This window comes from Heptranchias perlo, chromosome 36 (genome assembly GCF_035084215.1).
Source record: "Heptranchias perlo isolate sHepPer1 chromosome 36, sHepPer1.hap1, whole genome shotgun sequence".
NCBI lineage: Eukaryota > Metazoa > Chordata > Chondrichthyes > Hexanchiformes > Hexanchidae > Heptranchias > Heptranchias perlo.
The window spans coordinates 16,188,458-16,200,213 of NC_090360.1; the positions used below are offsets into that span (position 1 = coordinate 16,188,458).

At 41.0% G+C, this 11,756-nt stretch overlaps 1 protein-coding gene across 5 annotated transcripts in view; it reads left to right on the plus strand.

Annotated features, from left to right (window-relative positions):
• ptpn20 (protein tyrosine phosphatase non-receptor type 20) overlaps positions 1-10,493 on the plus strand; it is a 283,839-nt gene extending 273,346 nt beyond the window's left edge. For 4 of the 5 annotated variants that reach the window (XM_067972632.1, XM_067972634.1, XM_067972633.1 and 1 more), the window contains 2 exons: positions 5,719-5,781; positions 7,943-10,493. In XM_067972632.1, coding sequence (XP_067828733.1) covers positions 5,719-5,781; positions 7,943-8,032 — 153 coding nt within the window. In that variant the 3' untranslated portion in view covers positions 8,033-10,493. Of the gene's footprint in view, positions 1-5,718; positions 5,782-7,942 lie in introns of those variants that run through there. The other variant, XM_067972636.1, reaches the window with a different exon arrangement.
• The last annotated feature ends 1,263 nt before the right edge of the window (positions 10,494-11,756 follow it).

The following is an 11,756-nucleotide window of genomic DNA, read 5'->3' on the forward strand; positions in this document are numbered from 1 at the left end:
TGTCTTCGGCCCCCAACACAAACTCTGTTCCCTAGCCAATGATTCCATCCCCCTCCCTGGCCATTGTCTCAGGCTGAACCAGACTGTTCACAACCTTGGCATCCTATTTGACCCTGAGCTGGTGCTTCTGACCCCATATCCTCTCCATCACGTAGACTGCCTACTTCCACCTCCGTAATATCACCCATCTCTGCCCCTGCCTCAGCGCATCTGTTGCCGAAAACCTCATCCCGTGCTTTTGTTACCTCCAGACTCGACAATTCCAATGCTCTCCTTGCCGACCTCCCAAAACTCTTCTGTCTGCATCCTAACTCACACCAAGTCCCGTTCATCCATCACCCCTGTGCTCGCCTCAGATTTAAAATTCTGATCCTTGTATTGAAATCCCTCCATGGCCTCGCCCCTCCCTATCTCTGTAACCTCCTCCAGTACTATAACCCTCTGTGGACTCTGCGTTCCCCCAATTCTGGCCTCTTGTGCATCCCCGACTTCCTTCGCCCCACCATTGGCGACCATGCCTTCAGCTGTCTAGGCCATAAGCTCTGGAATTTCCTCTCTAAACCATTCTGCCTCAACCTCTCTTCTCCTTTAAGACACTCCTCACCTGTCCTAATGTCTCCTTCTTTGGCTTGGTGTCAATTTTTTTGTCAGATTACGCTCCTGTGAAACATCTTGGAACGTTTTACTATGTTAAAGGCGCTATATAAATGCAAGTATGTTCTAAAGAGGATATTTTAACCCCTGTGGACTGATTCAACCTTTATTGTACATTTAATTTCTTGCTGCATCTTACTGTTTCTGTGTATTATGTTAATGGTAATAAGTCTATTAGTTCAGCTTGAACGCAGTGATCTGACAGTCTGGTATTTCCCAAGTATTGGAGAAGTCAGAAAATGTGTTAGGCATCCCACATGATCTCCCGTACACATTACCATAATTAGTCTCGAGGTATGCTAAAGGGCATAGGTTTTAGTTTGTAGAAGCTTCAGTCTGAAACTATTTTTATGCCACATGTTTCAGCCTTGGTTCAGTGGTAGCACTCTCGCCCCTCAGTCAGAAGGTTGTGTGTTCAAGTCCCATTCCAGAAACTTGAGCACATAATCCAGACTGACACTCCAGTGCAGTACTGAGGGAATGCTGTCTTTTGAATGAGACGTTAAACCGAGGCCATGGACGTAAAAGATCTCTCCAGTGTCCAGGCCAATATTTATTCCTCAACCAATATCACTAAAAAAACAGATTATCTGGTCATTTACCTCATTGTTGTTTGTGGGACCTTGCTGTGTGCAAAATTGCCACGTTTCCTACATTACAACGGTGACTGCACTTCAAAAGTGCTACATTGGCCATAAAGCGCTTTGGGACGTCCTGAGGTCGTGAAAGGCGCTATATAAATGCAAGTCTATCCTTCTTTCATAAGCACAAGTTAAACAAGCTGGGAGAAAGTTTGAACTGTAATACCATGGTTCCCTGTATTGTGCAAGACAATGGGTGCAGGGTAGTAAGTTTTGCCATTTAGAATGATTAATGCATTTCAAAAACTATTAAAGTAGTGGCTCCAAGTTTATTGATAAGCAAGGACTGCTTGTGTTTAACTGCTGTTCACAAGGCATGGAAGCCCATCAATAAGTCAATCTGAAGGCATTGTTTTTGGTAGGGACTTGTCAACAGATTTTCTAGTTTCCTAGAAATCCTTGCATTTATACAGCACCTCGATGTCTCAAAATGAATTACTCACACAATGAATTAATCTTGAAGTGCAGTGACAGCAGTTATGTAGGGTAACTTATCAGATGTCAGGAAATTCCTGTATTAGCTGATCCATCCGCAAATATTTTAAATACACGTGAATGAGCTAGAATAGTTTTCTTATTGAATGTCCAGTTTGAAGCCAATTGACACCTCCGTGAAGATGACGCCAATGTGAGTCTCAGCTAGACATTCCTATTGCAGTAGCTCATGCCTTGAAAAATCTCTATTGATAAGGAAAAGCATGAATCACAGATACTGCTAATCCTGTGTAAATAATAAGCCTGAGAAGCTGTCACTAATAGTGAGTTTATGTTACACAGAACTGCTTCAACCAGAAGTGGTTCTGTTTGCCTTGGCTCCTGGTGCTTTGGAATTTATCCTGTTTATACTGCGTGGAGGATTCCACAATGTCAGTAGCAGCACACAAACTGTAGTTACCAAACTTCTGTCAGCTTAGTTCAGTTGGTAGAACACACTCCTCCGAGTCAGAAGGTTGTGGGCTCAATCCCAATTCCAGCAATTGAGCATGTAACCTGGGCTGACACTTTGTCAGAGGTGCTATCTTTTAGTTGAGACAATAAATCAAGGCCATGGCTTGTTCTGGTGGATGTAAAAGGTCCCCTGGTACTATTCAAAGAAGGGCAGGGAGTTCTCCTGGTGGGACAGCCAGCATTTCTCCCTCAATCAGCCTCACCAAAAATGGATTAATCATTTATCTCAAGTGCTGATTGTTGGATCTTCCTGTGTGCAAATTGGCTGCGGTTTTTACCCACTTAACAGTGACTGCACTTCAAAAGTAATTCATTGGTTGTGTAATGCTTTGGGACATCCTGAGGATATAATAAGGCACTATATAAGTGCAAGTTCTTTCTTCTTTTTTTATTGGATCTCTGCTGTATTGCAGGCCTCGAGTAGGCTTGATTGCTTAGCTTGCCTGACAATGATTGGCCGCTCGCACGATTGGCGGCAGCTGTTTATTTTGCTGTACTGGCTCTACTGTCTCAGGCAGGAAGAGAGAAATATGGCTTGAGCTAATCGTGCCATGGAGCCAATAAAATGCCATCACATTTATCTTGCAAAGCTGTCCCTGAAATTGGAACTGCTGCTAATAGCAGTGCTCTGAGCAGTGGTAATAATGGCAGCTTCTCAGATGTCAGCCCTGTCTCAGTAGTAGCACTCTCACCTCGGAGTCATAAATCCATGGCTTCAAGCCCGACTCTAAAGACTTGAGCACATAATCCAGGCTGACACTTCAGTGCAGTTCCAGCACTGCCAGCTCCTGATACTAGAGAGTTTACTCTCTCGTGAGTTGCTTTGCTTTGTACACACAATTATGACAGCACTGCTCAGTGCTGTCCACTCACGCCACTCAAAGAGCAGGTCTTAGTGTCAACCAATACTTGCTGGATAACTTGCTCAGTAACCAGTGTCTACTTTTACAACACCATTTTTGAACACAATTTGTGCACATTGCAGTATCTTGCAAGAGGCCTGCTCTAGTGGATTGGAACACTGCCCTTTTGACTGTTGGATCTGGGTTCCAATCTAGCCGAGGCTTGGGATGAAAACCCCTCTTCCAGCTATGAAGCTTGTACATGAAATATTTTCTAGTACCAATGGCAGAATCCATGGCACAAAATGAGGGGTCACTGGAACAACTGGTACTGAAAATTAACTGTACATCTTTTTGTGAGGCTGGGCTAAGGTACATCATAAAGAACATAAGAACATAAGAAATAGGAGCAGGAGTAGGCCAATCGGCCCCTCGAGCCTGCTCCGCCATTTAATAAGATCATGGCTGATCTGATCCTAACCTCAAATCTAAATTCATGTCCAATTTCCTGCCCACTCCCTGTAACCCCTAATTCCCTTTACTTCTAGGAAACTGTCTATTTCTGTTTTAAATTTATTTAATGATGTAGCTTCCACAGTTTCCTGGGGCAGCAAATTCCACAGACCTACCACCCTCTGAGCGAAAAAGTTTCCCCTCATCTCAGTTTTGAAGGAGCAGCCCCTTATTCTAAGATTATGCCCCCTAGTTCTAGTTTCACCCATCCTTGGGAACATCCTTACCGCATCCACCCGATCAAGCCCCTTCACAATCTTATATGTTTCAATAAGATCACCTCTCATTCTTCTGAACTCCAATGAGTAGAGTCCCAATCTACTCAACCTCTCCTCATATGTCCGCCCCCTCATCCCCGGGATTAACCGAGTGAACCTTCTTTGTACTGCCTCGAGAGCAAGTATGTCTTTTCTTAAGTATGGACACCAAAACTGTATGCAGTATTCCAGGTGCGGTCTCATCAATACCTTATATAACTGCAGCAATACCTCCCTGTTTTTATATTCTCTCCCCCTAGCAATAAACGCCAACATTCCGTTGGCTTTCTTGATCACCTGCTGCACCTGCATACTAACTTTTTGATTTTCTTGCACTAGGACCCCCAGATCCCTTTGTACTGCAGTACTTTCCAGTCTCTTGCCATCAAGATAATAACTTGCTCTCTGATTTTTCCTGCCAAAGTGCATAACCTCATATTTTCCAATATTGTATTGCATCTGCCAAATCTCCGCCCACTCACCCAGCCTGTCTATATCCCCTTGTAGGTTTTTTATGTCCTCCTCACTCTCTACTTTCCCTCCCATCTTTGTATCATCTGCAAACTTTGATATGCTACACTCGGTCCCCTCCTCCAAATCGTTAATATAGATTGTAAAGAGTTGGGGACCCAGCACTGACCCCTGCGGAACACCACTGGCTACTGGTTGCCAGTCCGAGAATGAACCATTTATCCCAACTCTCTGCTTCCTGTTAGATAACCAATCCTCCACCCATGCCAGAATATTACCCCCAATCCAGTGATTCTTTATCTTGAGCAATAATCTTTTATGTGGCACCTTGTTGAATGCCTTCTGGAAGTCTAAATACACTACGTCCACGGGTTCCCCTTTATCCACCCTGTACGTTATGTCCTCAAAGAACTCAAGCAAATTTGTCAGACATGACTTCCCCTTCGTAAAGCCATGCTGACTTTGTCCTATTAAATTATGTTTATCCAAATGTTCTGCTACTGTCTCCTTAATAATAGACTCCAGAATTTTACCCACCACACTGGTCTATAATTTCCAGCCTTCTGCCTACTACCCTTTTTAAATAAGGGTGTTACATTAGCAGTTTTCCAATCTGCCGGGACCTTTGCCGAGTCCAGAGAATTTTGGAAAATTATTACCAAAGCATCCACAATCCCCACTGCCACTTCCCTCAAGACCCTAGGATGTAAGCCATCAGGTCCAGGGGATTTATCCGCCTTGAGTCCCATTAATTTACTGAGTACCAATTCCTTAGTGATTTTAATCGTATTTAGCTCCTCCCCCCCTAGAGCCCCCTGTTTGTCCAGTGTTGGGATGTTCTTAGTGTCCTCTACTGTAAAGACTGAAACAAAATATTTGTTCAGCATTTTTGCCATCTCCATGTTTCCCACCATTAATTTCCCGGTCTCATCCTCTAAGGGACCTACGTTTGCCTTAGCCACCCTTTTTCTTTTTATATAACTATAGAATCTCTTGCTATCTGTTTTTATATTTTATATTAAGGGCAGTGGAGAGGGTATCTAGCCCATGCTATATCTGCCCTAGGGATTGCTTGCACCTGACATGTGCTGCCAACATCAATAGATCAATAATCAACAGATATCCTCAATAAGCAAAGTTTTACCCCCCAAAATTGCAGCAAGGTAACCGAGCATTAGATATTAGTGATAGTCAATTTTTAATTTGGATGTATTTATTAACCAGTACTGGGCACTTTATCATCTGCTATTGCACGAAGGAAAACAAGTCAACACTTTAAAGATAATTAATGAATCTACTCACTGAATCCATACAATGATTTATTCTAAAATGACCCAGGGTTTGTGCTTATAAATCATACTGACAGTTTGTAATAATATCCCTCTTTTATAGTTTGACATTATGGATATAGTGAGGGAAATGAGAAAACAACGCCATGGAATGATCCAGACCAAGGTAAGCCTCTCTGGATAGGGGTGTTTCTGAAACCGCTTTGGGCAAGTTGACCTGCAGCATCCCAGTCGACTTGGGATGTATTACTACGTTAAAGGCGCTATATAAATGCACATTGTTGTTGTTGGATGTACAACCGTGAAACTACGTAAATCGTAAAACTCAACAGATGTGACTGAAGAAAGAGCTGATTAAAATTAAGGCGAGTAAAAATCCAAAGATAAAATAATACGTTAGTGATTCTCAAACTTTATCAGGCTGCACCCCACCAAAAGATTCTCACAGCCTCTCGTATCCCACTAGTTGTGGATAGTAGCTACGGTCAATTTCATTCATTGAAGAAAAGCATTTAATCCCATTGAATAATTCAAACCGGAAATGTATAATCTGTCGAGTTTGTCTTTATAAATGTGGATTATTCATTAACAGGAAAAGCCCATGAATCCAGCATGACCTTTAAACCAACTGAAAACTCCTAGTTCCCCTCTAGTGTCTGGAGGAATACATTGCACCACTACTTTCCTTCAGATAGATTGACGGCATTGTTTAAAAAAACACATTATCAGACTTTTTAGTTGCCACATCTGCTACATGATCAGTCAGATTAAGTGTTCTGGCCAATTCTCAAAGCTCATTTAAGGTGAGCTCTTTCTCCAAAGCTCAGTAATACAAATTTTTGGACAAACAATCTTCTGTGTTTTGATTTCCTGAGCTGCACCAGTTAACCTACATTTTGCTGATTGTCGATGTAAATGTGTGCAAAAAGCATCTACAGATTCATTCTTGTGCCATTCAGCCCAATGTAGAAATATGACTGATTAATATGCTAGGGAGAAAAATGATAAATTAGGGCTTACTTAGCGTCTTTATAGTCTGTATCATCTCCAGTATCCAACAGGGTGTTGCATATATCTTGCAAATGTGCTCCCCATTACGCAAAGGCAAAGCTCTCTTTCATGTTGTGTTGGTGATATCAACTCCCGTCATGGCTCACTTGAACCATTTCACCCATTTCTCCCACCTTAATGGGACTGGAATAGACATATTGTACAAGTTGAATGGGGGTATATGAGGCAATCCTGAGACCATATTATGAGTACGACTGTATTGTTACTCAGATGGATATAGATACATAAATACATTGGATTGATGGTTATTGACTCATTCCAGACACACATGGACATAAGTGAAGCCAGCGTACATACAGGAGTTCATTAATCACATTCATACCTCCTTAACTCATCCTTAATTCCTCCTAAATTATCCACAAACCTCTCATTAATATTCTTGAACCATCTCTGTCATTAAAAATGCCGTATTTCTTTATAAGCACAAATTATACACTCCAGCATGGTCTTTGTTCCAACACAAAACTCGTAGTTTTCCCTCTGGTATCTGGATGAATACACTCTAATATCTAATATCCAAATCTCATTAAGCATTCCTTATATATATAGATCATTTTAAAAAGTAACCACGAAAAGGCATTGCTTATTTATTAAACAATTATAATAAAGAAGGACAAATGTAGGGAAAAACATAACTGTTAATAGGTTCTATTAATAAATAGCAAACTATTTATGGATTTTGAAAATCCATTTATTGATATCATTCTGTTCCTTTGTACCAAAGATTAATTAAACTATCTGAATGCATAGTCCACGCACTAAAACTAGAATCAGCTAACGTAGAAATTGGCCCACAATTTAAACAGGGTGGTTTTCTATAACACTGGGAGTTGAAGTCAGATTTGCAAAATCACTTTGGATATCGCACTGTAGATTTATCAATATACTTTATTTATGCATTATGGCAAGTAATAAAATGCAATGATACTTAAAGGAGAACAATTCTCCTTTGTGCCTCCTACCTAATGTCTTCTTTTACAATTTCCTACCTGTTAGCAGAAATTATTGAGGATTGTGCAGTACCTCCAGGCCTGACAGATCAGGTCGGATAAAGGTTTCCGTTCATGATGACAGCCATGGCTCAACAAGTGAGCTACTCAACTGAGATGGCGAGAATGGGCAGCCTTTTCATTCCTGGACACCGACTGGGAACAGACGCTCATTCTTTAACCCATTACTGCCCGAGTGTTGTCAAGTTCTGTTACACTGATGATTGTGAGATGAGATGGTAACACTTTCTTTACATTAATGTGCAGGATCAGTACTTGTTCTGCTACAACGTCGTATTGGAAATTCTAGAGAGCATTCAGCAGCTGAACCGACAGCAAGAGGAGAACCTGTTGTAACAAAGTAGTCTATGGCAGCTGAGGTCAGAGTGCATAGACCATTGGACTGAGAATATTGTGAGCAACACACTGAAATAGCTACTCAACTGTAATTTGATCAAGGAAAATAACACAATGCCATACCAAGACAAAGAAATAACTGTGATTTCAGAATCATGTTCATTAATAACTAAAGGGATTATAATGAAAACTGCATCTGTTCATAACATTTATGACTCATGCAAACATGGAGAATTTATATAGGTAGTTTTCTTGTTGGTGTTTCTTTGAAATGAGGTTAAATGCCACAAATGGATTCAACAAAACTAAACAAAGCTGCTGTGTACTTTGTATGAAAAGATTTACCAGTGAATCTCCTGTGGTCTTGCTCGCAGTTATTTGGAGGGAATGGTATGTCTTTTAGCTATGTTTGTTGTAACAGGCCAAAATCATGCCACAGCACCACAAGTGGTAGGAATACTGAATAGCAGATGTTACTTGTTCAAAATAATAGAAGTAGGCATTACCTCTAGTATTAAAAATAGGACTAAAGCGTCACTGAATCGTGACAACAGGAAGTTAGGTGTGACAAACAGGATGTCTCAAAAATTTTATGTTTATAGATAATTGTTTTGCATCCTTCATAAAAGTTAACCCAACTGCAGTTATTGATGTAAATACAAGGGGACTTGTACATTCCTGGAATAATCCCATTTTATGAACTGTACACATTTTCCCCATATTTAGTTTTGATTGAATGATTTGTAACTAACTGTAAAATTCCATGAATTTTATGTTTTAATCAGGTATATTTTATAATATAGGTTTGGTACCTGATTAAAGATTTTCTACAACCTATTTGCACAGATGATTCAGTAGCAGTCTTACTGTGGCAGATATGAATTAGTATGTGAATATTTGTTGAATTCAATACAACTAGTTCAAGTCAGTAGAAATTTTCATCATTAAGATAAATCAGAGCATGATTTAAAAAAATTAAAATGTGTTCTTGTAGTCAACTCAAGCAAGTGAAAATCCCAATCAAAAGATCACTGGTTTAAATCTATGGAGTACTCAACGTTCCAATTCGAATATACGAACATACAAAATTAATGGGCAGGAAAAGACCAACTGGTCCATCAAGCCTGCCCCAAACCTCATGATAGTTGGAGTATCATAATTAAACACTTGCTTACCCCCTGTAGCCATGTAATCTCCTGGGAGAGGCAAAAAAAGAGAAAAAAAACCCAGGGTCAATAAGGGAAAAAATACCCTGGTAAATTCCTCTCCCTGACCCCTTCATGTGATCGAAACCAGACCAGGAGATCGCACCAACCAAGAGTTATGAATAAAGACACTTACCTTCTATATGATGCGAACCCTGCTCAGTCAAGAACTGGTTCAGCTCCCTCTTCAAGGCAAAGAGTCAGCACCCATTGCACCAACTGGCAACACATTCCAGAGGCTCACCGCTCTCTGGGTAAAGAAGAACCACAAAGCATAATTAATTTATATGTAGAGTGATTCTTGTCTTAGCAGAGCCACTAGGAGGTGTCATTATTAGTCATGTCATTACTAATCTAGTCATTACTTCTTAGGGAAGGAAGGGAAAAGTGACCCACATCTTTTGTCCCCCTCCCCCCCCCTTGTACACTGCTGACCAATCTTAATCTTTTTACCATCATCCTCCAGTCAGCTGACTACCTCAGCACATAGAGCACAGCCTTCTGTACAATGTCTGGCACAGATATGTTGGTGTTCAGATGGCAGACATGCATTGGAGCAAAGCAAAGTTTTCATAGTCTGTGATACTCCCACCCAAACAAATAACTTCATTGCACACTTTGGTACTTGGAGTAGAATCTCTGCTAAATTGAAATATTGGCACCGATCCTTAGGTTGAAATCAGTTGACAATACAATCTATTGTATCACAATGGCAACCATTAAGATAAAGACATGACGAGTATCCTTTTATCTATTGTAATTTTAAATTGACCCGAATAATTCTGTGACCATGTAATTTTAATTTCAATCTAGTCATTGCCACTCCATGTTTCAATAGCGAGGTATTCTTTAGCATGCATCAATTTGAATCTATATTTTAAAAAATACTATTATCCTCATGGTTCAGTAGGACGTACAGTTCATGCCTAATTCTCCACATGGTGAGTTCCCAATGCATTCACCATACTATAGTCAATATATCAACAGTTGTAGCAACAAAAGCATCCAGTTTCAATTCACATGTTGTTCTGGGTACCACTGATGCAACCATATTTATAATAAGGCCGTATTCAAGATTTACACAAATCAGAGATGAATGGGTTTACTTGAATATCTTGTCCTTTATAGTTCATTGCTTAATGTCACCAGTACTTGATATTTTTAAGTTATATTACTCTCATTTGTATATATAACTGTATATTTATAAATCTGTCTTTAATACATAACAGCAATTAAATAATTATCTTTTTACGATACTGCAGTGACTTCTGACTGTTCCAAGTTTAATTTTTTGCTGTAATTTCTTCCCTTCTCTCAAATTACTGACTTTTCCCAGACACTACTGGTTCCATTGGTGCTGACAACGGTCCTGTGCCTTGGCCAAGTTGCTCTTTCTCATGTATAGGCCTTGACATAAAAGAGCCGATAACGTGGTCCGCATGCAGTGCGGCCACTGTTCCAGGCTCCATGTGCTCGTGGAGGAGCTGACCCTGGAAAACTCAATGTGAGGTCAGCTCATCCCTATATTTCAACAGTGCTCCTAGTGTGTAGTGCACGGTATGTTGGGAATGCCGGGGGCTGGCAAATTCAGGCACCAGCACCAGTCAACAACAGCAACTTGCATTTATATAGCGCCTTTAACGTAGTAAAGCATTCTAAAGCGCTTCACACGAGCGTAATCAGACAAAATTTGACACTGAGCCATATAAAGAGATATTAGGACAGGTGACTAAAAGCCTGGTCAAAGAGGTACGTTTTAAGGAGCGTCTTCAAGGAAGTGAGCGGTAGAGAGGTGGAGAGGTTTAGGGAGGGAATTCCAGAGCTTAGAGCCCAGGCAGCTGAAGGCACGGCCGCTAATGGTGGAGCAATGGAAAAGGGCTGTTGACCACCACAAGGATTTCTGGCGTGATGACTAGGGGGTGGTGGGCGGGGAGAGGGGTGAGGTGGGGAACAGCACGGCAGGGATTGTTACATTTTTTTAACTGGGTCCTCTGCTTCCACATCCATTCCTAATGGCTGCTGTGGTAAGCTGGAATGCTGCTTAGGTGTTCCTGTCACATTCCAGGGAGACAACTTTTAACCGCACACCTGCTTTTTGCCTGAAGTTGCTGTACCATTTACCCATGAGCAAAGATGAGCGCCATTAGCCTGGCCGCCAATTCTGGCCCATCATATATCTCAAAAAGTCTCGAAGCACTTCACATACAACGCATTGGTCTGAAGTGCAGCTAATGTTGTGACCTAGGATAACATATCAGACCCCTATGATATGACCCCTAGCTAACATCCTTGCCCCACGAACAGCAATGAGATGAGTTAATCGATTTGGTGGTATGCTTGGGGGAACAATGCAAGAACTCCTGCTCTTCTTTAAATAGTGCCATGGGATCTGAACCACCATAACTGGGCCTTAGTTTAGCATTTCATCCAAGAAGAATCATCCCTTTGCTACTGCACTAAAGTGTCAACTTATATTATATATAGAATTTACAGCACAAAAACAGGCCATTTGGCCTGTT